This window comes from Lagenorhynchus albirostris, chromosome 5 (assembly GCF_949774975.1).
Source record: "Lagenorhynchus albirostris chromosome 5, mLagAlb1.1, whole genome shotgun sequence".
NCBI lineage: Eukaryota > Metazoa > Chordata > Mammalia > Artiodactyla > Delphinidae > Lagenorhynchus > Lagenorhynchus albirostris.
Window position 1 is genome coordinate 29,123,616 of NC_083099.1, and position 19,678 is coordinate 29,143,293.

General features: G+C 48.2%; 1 protein-coding gene across 1 annotated transcript in view; it reads right to left on the minus strand.

The window, feature by feature from the left end:
* Positions 1–490: 490 nt before the first annotated feature.
* IL20RB (interleukin 20 receptor subunit beta) overlaps positions 491–19,678 on the minus strand; it is a 40,492-nt gene continuing 21,304 nt past the window's right edge. The window contains exons 4-9 of the mRNA XM_060149787.1: positions 19,013–19,139; positions 17,239–17,429; positions 12,811–12,935; positions 10,579–10,729; positions 6,921–7,063; positions 491–1,412 (exon numbers count right to left, since the gene is read on the minus strand). Coding sequence (XP_060005770.1) covers positions 1,305–1,412; positions 6,921–7,063; positions 10,579–10,729; positions 12,811–12,935; positions 17,239–17,429; positions 19,013–19,139 — 845 coding nt within the window. The 3' untranslated portion in view covers positions 491–1,304. The remainder of the gene's footprint in view (positions 1,413–6,920; positions 7,064–10,578; positions 10,730–12,810; positions 12,936–17,238; positions 17,430–19,012; positions 19,140–19,678) is intronic.

Genomic DNA, 19,678 nt, shown 5'->3' on the forward strand with positions numbered 1-19,678 from the left:
ACAAACCAGTTCAGAGGCTCCAGAACTGGGAGGGCTGGGGTCTAAAAGGGAGGCACAGGCCTTGCCCAGCAATCGTTTCAGCCTTCAAGAAACTTCCCCCTCCATCCCTTCTCTGACCCTGACTCTTCCTCACCTGGTGGGGGAGAGGGTCGGGAAGAGGCTTCAGTCGCGTGCCCCAGATGAACATGCTAGGAGAGTTAAGGACACCCGAGGAGCTGTCTTAAGGAAAAGAGGTCCCCAAGGGATTTCCTGTATCACGAGGCCTCCAGGAAGACGCAGGAGCATCCTGGCCGGATGAGGCTTTGGCCAGCTGCTTCAGTCACGTTTCCCATGCAGCCAGACGCTGCCCCTCGCTGGTTCCCTGCCCCATCCCCTACCTGGGGCTACTCCCACATCTCCTGACCAAAGGTGGTCTTCAGGTGACCTGCACTCAAGGTTGATGATATAACTGGAACCCTAAAGACAGCTTTTTTGGAAGAAACCACAATGATTACCCAATGTGACACCTTTTTATTTTTCATTCAGTACTATAACAACAGTACAGGAAAAAGGAACACAGCAAACATCGCACTTATGATCAACATCCTTCTGCGGTCTCATCTCATCATGCACATGCATTTTAGCTGCTGTCCTCAGTGTGCACACACTATCTACCCTGTACAGCATTTCACGTGTCTGCAGCATCAGTGCGCAGCTCATTTTCAGGGGGCTGTGGCCTCCCTCCGGGTCATGGTTTGGAGAGCTGGCTGAGCCATTCAGTCACCTCTGAGCAGGCATTTGGCTTGAAGTGAAATCAACCCCATTGCACCCACCCTTCCTTTCCTCTTCAAGGTTCCTCTAGCAAAGCAGGATCTCCAAGTCAGCAGGTGTATAGCGCTTGGGATTATTCCTGTTACACGTGTTATCTACTGCTCTTCAGAAAAGCAGAACCAATCCCAATGCACAGTGTTGTCAATTTCCCTACAGCTCTGCAAGTGGTGGAGAGATGATGTGGATATATATACATATGGTTTAATGGTTGGGTACTTAATCCCCTCATTGTATAGTTGAGAAAACTGAGAGACAAAGCACCTTCCACAGGGTCATCCCCCTAGAGGACAGCAGAGAGATCCAGTGGGGAGGTCGCATCCCCTGACCCCCTCTCAGTGCTCCATCGGCCACACCACTCTACCTCTGACAGTTGCTTCTAACACAGACACAGCAGGCTCTTCTTCTCTTGTCCTTTGTCCTTGGAGGAAAGCCGAAGCACGGCCCTTCCCCTCACCGTCCCGTGTCCTGCAGACCAGGTTTCTAGACTTCATCTGCTAGATCCAGGCCCTGAGGAGCTCCTCAGAAGACAGCCCGGCCACCACACAGGCTTCTACCTCTTCCCTTCTGCAGCTGATTAGCTTCTGGGGTGAACTGGTTATTTTCTGAAAAACAATTTTCATTCATATTCATTAGGTGAATAGTCATAGTAATAGTAATCGTGGAGTATATCACCAAAAACCTCAACTATCTGATTCATTAACTTTCCAGCAGCAGAAAAGCCCAAAGACAATTCTAACCCCTAGAGCAAGGGCTTCCCACCTTCACTGAGATCGTCTCCCAGGTCACCGACCAGCAGATGTCTTGGGGTTCTGCCTCCTCGGCACTCCTCCCTAGGGGACCCTGCCCCACAGAAGCCCAGAATGTAGCTCTGGTCCAAAAAATCTAACCTTCTTCCGCCAGAGAGCTCTGAAAAGAGTGACCTGGTCTGAGGTGCTCCACGTACAGCACTAGCAGGGTGTCTGGTCCAGGGATGGTGCTCCATAAACAGGAGTCCCTTCCTACTCATACTTCACATTCCTGCTATCTTCTCCCAGCAACCCCAATACATCATCATAACTGGTTGTAAAAATGCAGGTATCAACCTTTCAGGGCGACTCTCCCCAGTGTCGCCCCTAGACCGTTCGCCTCCAACAAACTCACTTGGGTCTTGCACAGCGTCTCCCACAGCCCTTCCCATCATCACTTTTCTTTTTTCTTTTTTTTTGGCTACACCATAGGGCATGTGGTATCTTAGTTCCCCGACCAGGGATCAAACCCGTGTCCTCTGCAGTGGAAGTGCAGAGTCTTAACCACTGGACCGCCAGGGAAGTCCCTCCCTGTCATCACTTTAAAGAGTGGCATGTGGGCACAGACAGGTGGGCACAGTGGTTTCCTCCACCCCCATCCCCAGAGACATTAGCTTCATCTAGTCGGTTGCCCTTGATCTTGTTTGTAAAGAGGTGGCTACAGGGCTCACTCCTGGTGTCCACCGGCAAATAATGGGAAAGCAAGGCTCACTGAATGGGATGTCAGTGTGGAGCCCACCACCAATTCCCTGATGCTGGTCTGGTCAGATTCCCAGGACACTGGCTACCTACATCTGCAGTGCTTATACCTGATTGCTTTTTAAACTCTAGCGGAGTGCCTTGCGATGGAAATGTAATGTGAGCTACATAAGCCATTAAAAATTCTCCAGTAGCACATTTTATAAAGTAAAAAGAAATAGGTAAAGTTAATTTTAAAAATATATTTTATTTTAAAAATAAATATTATTTCAACATCTAATCCGCATAAAAATATTAATAAACTATTTTATACTCTTCTTGTACCGTCTTCAAAATCTGTCATGTATTTCATAGTTACAGCACATCTCAATTTGGACTAGTCACATTTCAAGTGCTTAATCATCACATATGGCTAGCAGCTACCATACTGGATGGCGTCGTTCTAGAACATTAAAGTGAAACAGCGTAATCTCAGAATTTCAGAAGGTACAAAACTGTTATCCCATAGTTTAGAACAAACTTCCAAGCAAGGTTCAGCTGATATATTTTTTTTAATTTGAATTTGTTCTTAACATTTGAAAATCAGGAGATTTATTATGAAGTCTGGATTTCTGGATTCTCATTTCAAATTTAGGAAGCACTCCTAAACAATCCCCTCTTGGCAGCAAACTGCATGAACTGAGAAGAAGCTTGTTTCTTTAGCTGGGCCATGTTTGCCATGGTCCTCCTATCTATCTCTCCCTATTAAATCCCATTTATTGCACTGTACACTCTTTTTTTTTTTTTTTAAATCTGTCTGGGCCCCAGAGGCATCTGGGCTCACAAACTCCACTTTCTATGAAGCACACAAAGTCAGACTTGGGATGGCCCATTGGAGCACATCTCAATTTAGAGATGACTAACTTGAGGCCATCTTGATGTTTGCTACCCACATTACAGTGGAATGTGACAGCAAGAAGAGAAAGAATAAAGTGAGTCACAGAAAGGAAACAAAGAACCTTTAGCACCAAAGCCTCCATCCCCATGAAGCAATTATGGATAAAAGACAAGGAAAATACATTATATTTTAAAATAGGGAACACACACCGAGCAGTCTTAGTATAATTTTCCTTGCATATATATTTTTGCCATAGACTGTTACTTGGTGATAAAAACTTGAATGGAAAGACATTCTTAATGGTATATTTCAGAGTGCAACCATCACCAACTGTAAAATTATAGATGAAGACATGAAATGTTTAATCCAAACAGACAAATTAAACATTTACAAACTCAATAGGACTTTTTGAAGCCTTGTCGAGGATTTCCACTTGGTAATTTTCCATGGTTTAATTGGAAAGATGCATGGTCTTTGCAAGGTTGGCTGGAAGTTGCTTTTTAATAGTTTGGAGGATTATCTATGACCAGTGCAAATGCTGAAGCACAGCTAGGCTGTGCTAAAGTAAAGGCTGAGAGGGGGGAGATGGTGGTGGTGATGTGCAGCTCCAGAACTTATTTGGGATTTGATGGACACTAGCTATCTATTTCTCACAAAACACTGTGGGAAATGCATACACTCAGAGAAACTGTCCATGTTAAAATCTGGAGAGAAACAGAATACAAATTAAAAGCCTTATGGAAAAGAATGCATGTAGGAACAGACACTAGAACAAAGTAGGAAGGATGGTAAGGGGAACAGAGAAGCAAAAGGTGGTCAAGGGTCATGGCATTTACCTTCCACGAACAAAAGTGGTCATTCTCTCATAGAATCTCCTTGTCTCGGGACTTCCCTGGTGGTCCAGTGGGTAAGACTCTGTACTCCCAATGCAGGGGGCCCAGGTTTGATCCCTGATCAGGGAACTAGATCCTGCATGCATGCCGCAGCTAAGAGTCCCATGCCGCAACTAAGAAGCCCACATGCCGCAACTAAGAAGCCCACATGCCGCAACGAAGATCCTGCATGCCACAATTAAGACCTAGTGCAGCCTAAATAAATGAATAAAAAAAAAAAAAAAGAATGTCCTTGTCTCTGGTCTCATCTCAGTTGCTTGGTTTTCTCCAAAAGCTATTTTTAGGGTATGGCTCATAATGCATTAGGATTCATAGGAGCTCTTGCCATTGGAGGGCTTTCCTTGTGCACCTGAAATTCTACAGGGAACGGACCCTTTACATTGTTCTTTCCCTGGCCCTTTACTCTGTGGCTCCCTAACAACACACTGGGTCCTGGGAGGGAACTCTGCTAGGTCATTGAATGTAGGACCAGAAGAGGGAAATTGAAGGAGGGTATTAGGAATGCAAGAGCTCGTGAGTAGAGGGTAAGCATGGGAACAGAGTTGAGAGGAAAGCCGTAAAGGGTAACTACCCAGTGGAGTCCAGCTGAGGAGGCTGAGCTTTTTACGTGTGTGGAAAAGAAGAGCTAGTGACCTGCTGAGCCAGGAATGCTCCCCTCCCATCATCATCGTTTTGGGTTCATTCAGGGGTTCTTCCTTTACTGCAGGGCTCCGCTTCTACTAACGGCAGAGGAGCACCAATCAGACCGATCTTCCTGCAGATAGCAACTTCAAAAACGGATCAAAATATGAAACCAACTTCCTTAAGTCACAGGAGAGCAACCAAAAGTTGACACTTGGAAGAAGGGAATGTCTCTGGGTGAGTTTCCCATTTTTTACAGTTCCCTGAGGAGCTGAGGGCAGGTCTCTCTTGGTGCCATGAACAGAAGAACCAGAAAACAAATATGGGTGCAAATAGAAAAGTTAGGAAGTGAGAGGACTAGAATTAAGTGTTAATGGATTAAACATTGCAATTAAATGGCAGAGATTGTTGGAACAGATTCACTTAAAAAACAAAACAAAACAAAACAAAGCAAAAAACCTCTGTGCTGCTTTAAGAGACACCATTTAAATTTGAGAACACTCATAAGTTTAAGATAAAAATATGGAAGAAGATACACCCTACAAACAGTAAACAAAAAAGGGCTATATTGATATCAGGATAAGAATACTGCCAGAGATAAAGAGGGACATTTCACGATGATAAAAGACTCAATTATTCAGGAAGACCTATCAATCATAAATATGTATGCACCTAAAACAGGTTCAAAACACATGAAGGAAAAATTGACATGAAAGGAGAAACAGACACATCTACACTCATAGTTAGAGATTTTGTTGTCTCTCTCTCAATAACTAATAGAACTATTCCAACAAAATCAGTGAGGACAAAGATGATCTGAACAGTATTAAACATTTTGGTCCAACTGATATTTATAAAACACCACCCAACAACAGCAGAATACACATCCTTTTGTGCTTCAGGGAACTCTGAGCCCCTCAAGTTCTTGCTGAAGGGGATGCAGGCCAGCCCTGTCTCCTATGTTTGATACATCCCACTGCCTTTATGTTTAGCAGTAAACCCTTTAGTCATCCAGAGGGGCTGGAGGGGGAACCGATGTAAAGAACACTGGTTGGTAAACATTATGAAAAGGGGCAAATGAAATGAGCAAATATCCGTAAAGCCTCAGAACGATGCCTGGTGCTTAATTCTGGACCAGTGTCCCCTGGAGTCATGACTCCCTAAACTGCTGGAAAGAAAGAGAGCTGACACTAGGATCATATGGTGGGGTGTGCAGGGTGTCCTGAGGACTGGACTGCAGGGAGGGTTAGTCCTCCTGTGAAGGGGGAGCATGGCCTGTGCTCTCAGGGCCCTGTGATGTCACAAGAGGGACCCTTCCAGGGTAACTCCTGGCTGACAAGGAACTACAGGAATGTATAGCTTGCAGGCAGTTCTGGCTCTAGCTGCTTCTAAGAAGCTGACTGCTAACCCCATCCTCCCAGGACAGAAGGGTGAGATATCCCTGAGGGGACAGGGATGGGTTTGCTTTTGTTTGTTATTATTTTGTTGTGTTCTGTTGCACTGCTCGGTGGGTTGAGGTCTGGGGCAGAGGTGGGGGGCTAGGGTGCACAGGAAGCAGACAGATGCAACGTGTGGGGATCTCTGGAGACCTGCTTTTGCTTTTCCCCGACCCTGGCACAGCACACAGGGCCTGTCCCCACTGGAGACACTCAGGTCTATGGCCCAGTGACCTCAGGAGTAAGATAAGAACCCTGGCTTGTGAGGAGCTGGGATCCCTCACCTTCGGTAGTCACAGGTCCAGCTAGTCCCCCTGCCCCCAGCCAAAGGCAAAGCAGACTCCACGCGCCCTAATTTCACACACGTGCACTTCACCCTGAGGACCCATGAGGCTCTTGGCGTATGAACTGACTATGTTGTGTTGGAACATATTTCTGGATGCAGCTGCTGTTACAATGATGGGAGGGAGGTAAGAAGGCTCGGTAGGCCGGTCCTCAGGGTAAGACTATGCATGACTCCTGGAATGCAGAGCCTCCTGGGCTGGGCTACACACCTGCTGCCTTGGCCGTGCCAGGACCTGGGGGCAAGGAGCAGAGGCCTGATGGGAGCCTGGGGAAGGCCACCACCCCCTGGTGATGGGACGTCTCCCAGCCCCTCTGACTAGGAGGGAATTCCTATAAGTACTCTTCTCCCCTCTTTGTGCAAATGCTTGTAAACCCACGATATGTGTGTCCCTGCCCCACTAAGGCCCAGACTACATCGGGTCAGCCTCATGCTGAAAGGAAAAAGAACAGTTACCAAGGTGTCGGGGAGCATCACCACGGGGCAACAGGAGTGCTGGAGCAGCCGGCCCATTTTCCAGATGGAGAGCGGCACAACCACGAGGATCAGCATGAAGCCCACAAATGAGAACAGAGCCAGTGCCAGCGGCAGGGTCTCTCCTAGAAATGGAAAGACAGGAACCGGCTTAGGAGACAATCCTGGGCCTCCCTCGCTTTCCTGGATCTGGCTCTGCACACTGGCCAAGAGAGCAGATGCCAACACCCTGACATCTGATGTGTGCCCTAGTGACCGAAATGACCACCATTAAAACCATTTTTCTAGAATCTAGATTGGTTTCCAGAAAGCCAAGGAAGATTACGATCTTTTTCTTGGGAAGGGAAAGGGAGGAGCATCATCTGTTAAGCCACTAGCTGTATTTGCACGTACCTCTGAGCCACTGCCAGGAAGAAGGCAGAGGGCCAGGCCCCGGGCAGGATGAGGGGGAAGCACCAAAAGAGAACAGCCCAGAAGGGAGCTGGGCAGTAACTGAAAACAAAGTGTATTTCACAACTTACTCTTGGCATTGATTCGTGTGATGGAGGAAAATGCTGAATTCAGAACACAGTCACATAATAACTCATATATCAAGCCCCTGCGAGGGTTAAGTGACTTACCCCAGGTCACACAGGTAGGGCTGGCTCCAAATTCTACTAAGTGATGTATCAGAAAGTGCCAAGTCTGAACGTCTGGAGATGCGGAAGGGGGGGACAGGTTACCTTCCCATCTCTCTGTCCTATTCGTTTAGCCCCTCTGGGCTGGACTGCTCACCCAGGATGTGAAGGGTGCCACAGCCAATGCAGCTGCAGAGAAGCTGGTGGGCTCTTCCAGATGGCTGGGGTCCCCACAGTTTGTATCAATGATTTTGGAAAATATGTTGGCAGTACACATCAAGAGATACACAGATGTTCATACTCTTTCATTCACTCCTGTGAGTGGATTCCAAACAATAATTCCAAGGAAGGAAACATATGCAGAAAGCAGTTCACAGCAACATCTTTATTAGAGCAACGGCCTCGCATAACCAGCCCCCCTCTCTGCCCAAAGCAGCACCTCTGCACCTTCCGCCACCCCAGCACGCTCTGGTGTGCTTTCTCATAGCACGTACCACCAAGGGACACCATCTCATTTGTTTACTGCCTTGTAGCCTGTCTCCCCAACTAGAAGGTAAGCTCGGTGAGGACAGGGACTTCCCTGCTGTATCCCAGTGACGGGGCCAGCAGGTGGCACAGAGTCAGTGCTCAATAATTATTCACTGAATGAATGAATGAATCAGTGAATGAACATCATCTTCAAAAGCAGATGGCAATGATCTAAATACCCCCAATGGAGGATGATTTAATACATCATGGGATATCATCATGGCAGGTCAGGAGTTCAGCTATTAAAATGAGAATTAGGATATATACAGACTTGTTCGCTGCATCACGGGTTGTAGTGGCAAAAGACTGGAAAGCACAGAATATACCTATTTATGGGGGATGGTTACATATACTTTGGCACACCCATATACTGGCTTGTTATGCATGTTCTTAAACAATGAGGTAGATCTATATGTACTGACATTAACAGGTGCTCACAATAGCAATACCCAGTGAAGGTGAGCGAGGTACAAAGCAGTAAGCACAGTACAGTCCCAGTTGTGCCTCTGAGTACTGGCATCACATGATGACTGGAGGATTAAATGCCAGACTTGCCAAAGCAAACCTCCTGAGTGGTGTGGGGAGAATGGAGATCGTGTACTTCTTACTTTATATACTTCTGTGTTGTTCGAATTTTTTAACAAGCTTGACTAACATGGTTTTAAAACGTAGTATAAAATGAGGGTCTGGGGGAGGGATAAATTAGGAGTTTGGGACTAACATATACACACTACTATATATAAAACAGAGAGCTTCCCTTGTGGTGCAGCGGTTGAGAGTCTGCCTGCCAATGCAGGGGACACGGGTTTGTGCCCCAGTCCGGGAAGATCCCACATGCCACGGAGCGGCTGGGCCGTGAGCCATGGCCGCTGAGCCTGTGCGTCCAGAGCCTGTGCTCCGCAACAGGAGAGGCCACAACAGTGAGACACCCGCGTACCGCAAAAAAAAGAAAACAGATAACCAACAAGGACCTACTGTATAGCACAGGGAACTATATTCAGTATCTTGTAATAACCTATAATGGAAAAGAATCTGAAAAAGAATAGATTTATATACATATATATATATATGTATAACTTTGCTGAACACCTGAAACTAACACAACATTGAAAAGCAACTATACTTCAATTAAAAGATAAAGACCCAAAAAAAGTAGTATAAAATGGTAATCAGAAAATCTACATGGAAAATGTTATGGATGTGCTATTTGTGAAAAAGCAGACTCAAAGTGTATATATAATTCAACGACAGCATGTGTCTACACAAAGGCTAACAGCCCTTTGACCCAGCAACTCTACTTCTAGGAATTTATCCTTCAAATATACCAGCAAATGATCTATGCCCAAGGTAATTAATGAAAGCATTGGCTGTAATAGCAAAATATTGGGGGAAAAAAACTAAACACCCATCAATAGGGAGCTAGTTGAATTAGTTATATATACATACAGTGGAATACTATGTAGCTACAAAGAAGGATGAAAAAGTTCTTTTCAGATATGGAAAAATCTACAAGATATGTAAAGTGAAAAAGACAAGATCCAGAACAGTGCATGGAGTGTACTAACATTTGTGCTAAAAGGAGGGGAAATATATAAAAGTATATTCCCATTTACTTGTAAATGTATTGAGAAGTCTTTAGAAGGATATACAAAAAGCTAATACCTCTGGGGGAGGGGTGGGAATTACATGGATGAGGAAGGCGGTTCCACACGTACCTTATCTTTTTTTTTTTTTTTTTTTTTTTTTTTTTGCGGTACGCGGGCCTCTCACTGTTGTGGCCTCTCCCGTTGCGGAGCACACACTCCGGACGCGCAGGCTCAGCGGCCATGGCTCACGGGCCCAGCCGCTCCACAGCATGTGGGATCTTCCCGGACCGGGACACGAACCCGTGTCCCCTGCATCGGCAGGCAGACTCTCATCCACTGCGCCACCAGGGAAGCCCTCAAAATGATAATTTTTAAAAAACTAAAAAGTTAAACACAAATATCACTCGTGGTGTTTGTGTGGCAAAATCATGGGATATGGGGTTTTGTTTTATTTGTTTTCACTGCAGGCTTTTAAACCATAAAAAATTCAAGGGAAAAAATTAAGTCAAACAAGAGGATTCTACAAACTTTCTATCAGGCCCCTCCCAGCTGAGCGCAGCCATGCTACACAGTGGGCTACGTCCACACGAGGTCCGACGCTCAGGCCCCGGCTGCCTCACTAGCACCCCCCTCTGATACCCAGGCAGCTGCCACCGGGTCAACCAGCCTTGCAACATCTGGCCTCAGGCCTCGGGAGCTTTCAGGGAAAAGTGTTCTAGACAGCTGCCAAGTGACCCCTGCCCAGCCCCAGGGTGGACTCTCTTCTGGGGGGATTAGAACACAGAACAATTTCACCACAGGATCTACCCAGCCTGGGGGAGCAGGTCAGGGAAACCGAGGGGATACTCAGAACCAGAGGAGGCAGCAAGCAACGAGCATCGCCCAGGAGGGGCAGACAGGCGGCCTTACCTTGCACCTTGACACATTCTGTCTGGCTGAAGGCACTGTGCCTCCCAATGGCCTTCACGAACGTCCGGACCTTCACGCAGTGTGCAGCCCCTGGCTCCATGGTTTCCAGGTGCACCGGAATGCCCCCGCGCCTCACCATCTTGACGTGTTCCTTTAGGAAAACAGAAAACAGTTACACTCTGGGGGAAGCAGGACACAAAAGAGGGAGAAGGAGGGAAGGGAAGCTGTAAATATTTCCTTTCCAAGATGCATACAGAATGTTCCTCTCATTCATTCATTTATTCATTCATTCATTCTTAAATATTTATTTATTTCTTTAGCACCTACGGTGTGCCAGGCACTGGTGTAAACACTGAACAAAACAGGGACACAGCATTGAACAAAACAAAGTTCCTGGTCTCGTGGAGCTTATGTGGGGTAAGACAGACCATATATAACACACATCAGGTGGTGATGAGGGTTATGAAGAAAAATGAAGCAGGGCAAAGAGGTAGAGAGTGATGAGGAGGCACCAGAATAGGGATTAGGGAAGACCTCTCTGATAGGGTAATATTTGGACAGAGACCTGAAGGTCAGAAATCTGACTGGGGGCTTGGCCGGGCCACTGCTGCCAGGGGGATCAGTACACAGGAACACTGGGGCCTGTGGGCAGTGCCTCCTCACACTTGCATCCATCCACTGTCTGTCCATCCATCTGCACGCCCCTCCACCCCCACTCACCCCCTGAGGGCTGTGCTCTGCGTCTGAATCTGTGGAGACTCGTCTGGGCCAGGCCCAGGTGGCTCAGGACACGGGCTCCTCTCCCAGCACTGGCTCTGCACCTCCCGAAGAATCCTAGGGATCTGCATGCTCCCAGCCAGCCGAGGCCCTGATCAGTCCCGCACTCGACTCCCTCTGCCTGGCAGTGCCACCTCCTACCACTGGGCCCTGACCCAGTAGGAATAAATGCTGGAAACCATGGCTGTTGCCTGTTCCACCTACACATACCACCTTCCAGGGGAAGCTACCCAGCTCACGGTCCCCATTGAGTGGGTGGTAGGGCACATGACCTGTCCCTCAGACACTGGCATTAGGTCAGGGGTACCCTTGGCCTGGAAAGGGTCTATCAGAGGCCAGCCAGCAACCGGCGACCCCTAAGCTTGGCCTGATAAGACAAGCAGTACCAGTCAGATTTCCTCTGCTAGGAACTGATCTTGGGGAACTGATACCTGCAGCTAGAAGCAGGGACCAAGGGGAGAGGACATGGCGAGGAGGAGTCAGGCCTGGTAAGGCACAGCCATAGGCATGTGCAGGAAGGAGTGGTGAGGGCCTGCGAGCAAGCTGGGGAGAGGGCCACGGAAAGAGTGCAATAGAGAGGGCCCACTGGAGGGAATCAGAGACTCCACAGACGGGGGCCCCTGGGCAAGTGAGGCTGTGCTGCAGCCTGGCTCTGGGCCTGCTCTGATCATGGAGTCTGTGAGAGCCCCTTATAGCACCATATTAATCCCTGTGACAGAGCCTATTTTTCCTTGTGCTGACTCGAGTGGGCCTTGTCACCATTTCAGCTTGGACAGGGCCTCCACAGGTCTGCCCAAGCTCCATCCTTTCTGCTGCTGTGGCTGCAGGATGCTTGGCCACTCCCTCTGGGAGAGCTGACCTCCCACCCAGCCTAGCCCGCGGCATCCATTCCACAGGGTAGGGCAGCGCCCCATCTAGGCATTCCAGGTGGCCCATTGGCTCAGAATTAGGGTTGTTTATCAGCCAGCTCCTGACTCTCTGCCCCGACTTCTGCACGCTGCCCAGATACACACCCTCGAGAGCCTTGTGCCAGCCTCATATGCTTTTGAAATCATCCAGTTGATCTGGAACACCCTGGTCTGCCGCCTGTAAACAGCAGGGAGAATGGCTGAGAAGACATGCTGATGAGGGAGAAGAAATGCATTGAAAAGGTATCATGGATCCAACTATGGCAGAGTTTAGGGCAAGGAGGCAGCCCTCATACTTTAGCAAACGTGGCCTGAGACAGCTCCCAGCCACAGTCTGGGTTGGACCAAGGCAGTCCTTTGAGGAAGAGGCTGCCGGGATTGTCAACCTACACCCATCTCTCCTTTCCCACACTTCACCCAGGCCCGCTCATCCTCAGGCCACCCCAGACAGCAAGCACTGCAGGGGCTGGCTTTCCTCATCCAGCTCTCGGAGGTCTGTGACTGCTTCTCCAAAGTCTAACTCAAAGGCCAAGGGTGGAAGTCTCACCTTGGCACCAGGCTCCCTCTTCCAGTAGGCCACGAAGAACTCAAACTGTGGCCCCAGGTCTTCCAGCTTAATAACCAGGTGGAAGCCATCCTTGGTGATCTCCATCCCAGGTGGGGTGAGGATGGCTGTTGGCAAGACAAGGAAAGAATCAAAGCCAGCCCCAGACAAGACTGAGTTTTGTCCAGGGAGACCATGACCAAGCCATCAGTAGAAACATGTCAGGCTCATGGGAGGGGAGGGGTTTGGATATGGCTTCACAGTGTGCAGAGGCGTGTACACTGATCCTCTCCTGTACTCAGCAGGTGCTCAGTAGACACTTTTTGAATGATGAGCAAATGAAAAAAACAAATGACAGGTGGCGCAGTGGTTGAGAGTCCGCCTGCCAATGCAGGGGACACAGGTTCGTGCCCCGGTCTGGGAAGATCCCACATGCCGCGGAGTGGCTGGGCCTGTGAGCCATGGCCACTGAGCCTGTGCGTCTGGAGCCTGTGCTCCGCAACGGGAGAGGCCACAACAGTGAGAGACCAGTGTACCGCAAAAAAAAAAAAAAAAAAACAAATGACAGCAACTTACTACAATTCGCATAGATCAGTTATATATACCGGCTGCTGCTAACTCTCAAACATCAGCAAATCAGCAGCCTGTGGATGGGTTGGCCTCTCTATTCTCAGTCCAAGGATTCTTCAATCTCATATCCTTAATGGAAGATGTTAGAAAATCAGAGGGTTTTACAAATTCCAATAATCAGCTCTAGAAATTTACAGCATAAGCACAAGCACCATCCTTCATATTACTGGATCCCAAACAGAGAGGCCAGCAGCCCCCATGGATACTTTCCTATCAGGAGAACAAGAACAGAAGGGCCCACACAGACAGTCTTTAGTCCCTGGTTACTGATGATGGATCCAGACTTGCCTCTCAGATCCAGATGCTGCAGGACCAGAGGGGCCACCGCAATTGCTGGCCTTGGCTTGGCAAGTTTAGCAGAGTGTGTTCTGGGCTACATCCTCCTGCACTGGGGTCAGTGGACACTCAAAAGAAAGGCAGTTCCTGCAGGGAGTTTTCAGAGAACAAAGTATTTCCTGGCATTTGAAGAGCTGCCTGGAAAAGGAACATGAGGACTTGGAAAGTCAGGGACCAACTGTACAAAACATACCCAGTTCAGAGGCTTCATATGAGCATACAGCACCACTAGAACTGCGTCTGAAACACCTCCAGTAGGGAGAGAGATGTTTTGACTCCTCCAGTTTTAAGTCAAACATGATTAGAATTGGATTCCCTGATCTCCATCTATGTTGAGATTAGAATTAGACAAAATGACCTAATGTCATTTCAGTTCAGAGAATTTTTTGACAAAGTTGGGACAAGAACTTCTGTCCTATGTACTCTACAAACTTATCTCATTTAATCCATCCAGCAAGCTTAAGAAGGTAAATACTGTTCTTATCGTACAGATAATGTAACAGCCTCAGAGAGGTTGAATGACTTTCCCAGAATCACACAGTTAATGGCCAGAATTTGAGTCCATGTCTTTCCACATTTCTAGACTCTGCTGTGGGGTGTTTTTTAACTCCCAATGAACAGGATGCACATAGATCGCTTAAATCAGACTCTAGGCTTGGGCCCTGGAGATAAGTGGTTCTAAAGCTTCCCTGTGACATGAATTCATATAATTGAGGTTAAGAACCTCTGCTCTCAACAGGCTTCCCTTTAAGAGTAGGAGATCCTTTTCAAGAGAGCCTTAAAATAAGATTTTTCATATGTCTTGGGAGAAGTCAGCGTGGCCTTTTTCAAAGGCCAAAGAACAGACGTAATGCCCTTGAGAGTCTTGATTGCAACCCAGCTCTGCAGCTAACTTCACCTGCATGGGGACCACACAGGAGCAGCTTCTGGGGCAGGTACAGAGACTCCCTTCCTCAGCTCCTCCTGCAGTGGCCCTTTTCCTGTTTATATTGGCCTTCTCAAGCACAAGTTGCTACTGCACACACCCGCCCCCATAGCTTTGTAGGCACTCCCTCAATCTCCAAATGTCCCGTGCCTTCCTTTCCAACAGCTGCCAGCCACCAGCAATGACCTTGGCTGGAGCCCGTGCTTCTAGGAGCCAAAGGGAGGTGGTGCTGGGTGCTGCCCAGGCACAGCAGGCAGAGGCAAAGCTGCACTACCCTCCAGCGCCTCTCAGGCTTCCCCAGGGCCTGCAATGGGATCCCACTGCCTCCACCATATCCTCCCAGTGCCTAGAGAAAGAGACTGGGAAGAGGAGCCCACATTCGGCACCAAAATTTCTATTGGTATCCATTCCAATGGTCCCACTGCTGCCCCCAGCTCTTCCCTCCTTCCTCTGCTCTCTGGCTCTCAACTCTGGGCATCCCTTGGGTAATTAATATTAATATTTACCAATAGCTGAGTGCTATGATAAGACAGCACCGCCCTGAGCCTTTGCACTTTTCATCTTGTCCACAACTACCCAGTGAGGCAAACTGTTGCCCTTCTTACAGATGAGGACTCAAGGGGCTGATCTGGGATTTCAACCCCACCTGCCTGACTCTAGAGGGCCAAATTCCCCTTCAAATTCACCTTCCTCAGCCCCTTCTAGCGTGGACTCCCTCACCTTCTAACCGTCCTAATTTCTACCCAATCTCATATAGTCCTCAGTAACCTTTGACTCACTCCATTACTGCCCCAAACCTTCCTTTGTCCTCACTCCCAGCAGAGGGTCACCTGCCACACCAAGAAAACAGGTCACCACAGGCCTTTCCCTTGCCTTTCCTGCATGTCCCAACTGGTCACGTTATCATCCACACCTGCCCTGCCCCTTCCACCTCCATTCAACCCTCCAGCTGGCAGCCTGTCCACCATCACCACGGCTCCATGAAGCCACTTTCTCAAGGACCCATTTAGGGGCCTCCTTCAGGCCCAGCAGCAGCTCATCCGCTCTCCCCTCCATGACCCTCTCCCCACCCAGCACCTACCAGTGACTTTCCCTCTACCCTCTTTTTAAACCTAAGGTTTCCCAGGAGCCTATCCTGGGTTCTTTGTCCTTATGTCTTGTCCCTGGACATCTCACCTGCTCTCAAGCCACTAGCTATTAATTTTGTGTTGTGTGTCTAACCTTGACCTGTCTGAGCCCAAGGGCCTGATTTCCAACTGCCAATCAGACATCCATGGCATGATATCCTATAGGCATCTCAATCTCAAAGAGCCCAAAGCCAGCAGCAACTCTTATTCCTCAGACCAGTCGCTCCTCCTGGGTTCTCTTCCTTGGGTGACACTCCCACTAACACCATCTGGAAGATGGATGCCATCATTATCTCTCCCCATTCTGTCTCCCAGTAACTGGTCCCCAAGCGCTGTCCTTTCTAACTCAGCAATGTCTCTAGAACTTGTCCTCTTCTTCCCATCCCTTCCCCACTTCTGGGATCAGGACCCACCTTGGCTCAGCTGGAGTGTTACAACCCCGTCCTCACCGTTCACCTGCCCTGAAGGCTTGTCCTACTCCAGTTCACTTTTCACACCACAGCCAGAGTGATTGTTCTGTAAGACAGACCTGGTCTAGACCTTCTCTTCTTCTGTGGCCCTCCTCTTCCGACTTGATCAAGCTTTATGTCAAAGCCCTTCACCATGTGACAAGCTGCTTCCTCGCCCCCGGCATCCAGACCCTGCTACTGCGGTTCCCCACACACACCCTTCTACACACTGGCCATTATTTGCACTCTGCCGTATTTGGTCACCAATCTGGATTCTTCCCTTACTTTTTTTTTTTTTTTTTTTTTTTGCGGTACACGGGCCTCTCACTGTTGTCGCATCTCCTGTTGCAGAGCACAGGCTCCGGACGCGCAGGCTCAGCGGCCATGGCTTACGGGCCCAGCTGCTCTGTGGCATGTGGGATCTTCCCGGACCGGGGCACGAACCCACGTCTCCTGCATCAGCAGGCGGACTCTCAACCACTGCGCCACCAGGGAAGCCCTCTTCCCTTACTTCTTTCTCAATTATTTTCCAGGTTCTATTGCTATAGAAAAGTTACTTATTTCCAAAGGACTGTTCCTAATCATGTATAGACCCTATTGCACGAAGAAGATGCTCACAGAGCAACAAAGATGGAGTTAGCGAGGCCCCAGATGGGAGGCAGTGTAAGATTTATGAGGCACTACTAGGGTAGGGAGAGGCCATCCTAGCCCCATCTCCCCACTTCCAGAGCAGTTTTCCTTCCAGAGACAGGACTGACTTCCAAAGTCTCTTTCAATATGAGAGGGAGGGCCTGTGGGAAGCAGCTGACTTTTTAAAATGGAGCAGTTAGGGCTGTTGATGTTCACAGTACTCTGGCTTTGCAAGACTAATTTGATGCTGAAAAGAATCCCAACAGTCTCAGTGAGCATGGTTCCTGAAGGGGAGGCTGCTGGGGGCGGGGGAGTGAGGAGAGAAGAGCCTTACTTGAGTTTCGATTAAAGGGGTGCTTCAGGGTGCTCCAGGCTGAGGTCAGTGAACCCAGGGTGGCCCTGACCCGGAGGCTGTATGGTACAGTGGCGGTGATGTCATCAGTGATGTCACACTCGGGCTCTTGGGTGGGCGAGCACCAGCTGCTGGGGATCCAGATGTGGCTCATGTACAGGCTCTCATACTCTCTGGCCAAAGAGAGGAGGGGACAGCGTCACACCAGCCCCTTCTACCCAGGCTCAATGATGGTTTCAAGTAACTGTTGCATCCACTGACATTGTATGGGTCAGGAAAACAAGCATTTGCTCCATACCCATTTCTCCCCTCTCCTCCCTCACCGACCACCCTTTCTTCCTTACTCCTTCTCACCAGACAAGGGAGACCCAAGCATAAACCCCACTCTGTCCCAGTCTCTCCATCTGCATGCTCACCACCCCAGTCTCAGCCACTGTCATCCCTTGCCTTGCTGTGTGTCTCCTGATTTTCCTGCTTCCTTTCCTGCCAGTCTTCAAACCATGCATCACTCAGCAGAGCATCATATTTGTCTCCTTAGTGAATTCCAAAGAGTCTAGAACGGAATCCAAACTCTCTCCCATGGCCTACAAGACTCTCTGGCCTTCTCATTACACCCCTAAACGTGATGCTCCCTCCACACAGGCCTCCTTGCCCTCCCTCCGACAGGCTGTCACGTTCGCTGTGTCTCAAATGCTCTGCCCCTGCATTCCCATTGGCTGCCTGCTCCTGTCCTTCAGATATTGGCTTAAATATCACATCCTCAGACAGACCTTCCCCGACCATCTGATAAAAAGCTACCACAGAAGAAACTCTCTGTTGCATCAGCCTTTTAGCTTCCTCCTAGAGCTGATTTCTATCTGAACTTACCTACAGCAATGCTGCCTGATAGAACTTTCTGTGTTGGTGGAAATGTTCTGTATCCCTGTTGTTCTATATGGTAGCTACTAGCCGCATGTGGCTATTAAGAACTTGAAATGTGGCTCGTACGACTGGGAAACAGACATTTTAATTTAATTTAATTTAACTTTGATTAATTTTGATTAATTTAAATTTAAATAGCTGTCTGTGTCTAGTGGCTACCACACTGGACAGTGCAGACCTCGTGTACTTATTTCTTTACCTTTTTACTGTCTCCTCTAAATGTAAGCTCCCTCTGTCCAGAAGCTTTGTCAACTGTACCCGTGAGCCTAAGAGAATGTCTGCACGTGTAGTTGTTCAGTTTGTATAAACTGTTAATGAAATATATTGAGCACCTTCTGTGCCCCTGTCACTCCTTGACAGCTCCGAGGGCCTGGACACCTGGAGAAGGGCCAGCTGACCTATAGGATCACAATTTGTTTTGGCTTCTAGGGGCAAGCACACAGTCAGGAAAAACTGAGGTCTCCCCCACCCCCAAAAGATCTGAGTCCCCAGTGATTTCTCCACCTCAAGTCAGAGACAAACTTGTTTCTTCTTAAAATTTTCTTCAGCATTAGACAATTGACTCATTGTTGGAAAGAAGCTTCACCAAAAAGTCTTTATACATGTTTGTGCTCCCAGGGAGTTCACTGTCAAATCCATGGGACAATTTCCCTTGTTGCTTCAACTCTCTCAGTGCCCATGCAGACAGAGGATGCAGATCATGGGAAATAACCTCTCCCTGGGCTCACAAAGCCTCCTTGAGCTCTGGAATGAAGGTTGTGATTCCTGGAGAGGAATCAACTAATGTCTAAAAGAGAAAAACTAAAAAAAAAAAAACACAAAAAACAAAACTCACCCTTGGTACTCGACAGAATAGTGTATTATTTCTTCAGGCACAATCACTGGGCTCCATGTCAAGACATGCTTCATGTTGGTTGATTGTACAGAGAGGTTCTGAGGGGCAGGCAGAACAGTCACTCCATCTGAGACCAAGGCAGATAGACAGGCTGACAGGTGAGTTCAGGGGGCTGGCATCGGGGGAAATGCCACAGCTTCAAGTTAGTTTCTAATGAAATGCCAAACATGCTTAGGAACTAGAAACAACTCTAAAGTCACCATACTTGTGTTCATGCTAAATTTTTGCTATCATCATTGTAATTCTGCCTTTGGTGATTGAATGGCATGTTAATATTAATAATAATAATGGCTAATATTATTGAGCACTTACCATGCTCTATCTAGGCCATGTGCTAGGTTGCCACATGATTATCTCATTTAATCCTCATGACCATACTGGGAGGTAAGGACCATTAGTTTCTCTGTTATACAAATGAGGAAACTGAAGCACATTATGTACAACCCTTATGTCACGATCTAGATGCAGGCCTTGACTCTGCCACTTACTATGTGACCTAAAGCAAGCTGCGTAAACCTGAGCCCCCCAACCCTACATGGCAAACCCATACCGGCTCCTGCCAGCTTCTCATCACCACCTTCTCCTGCTACTGCCATCCTCAGGTAC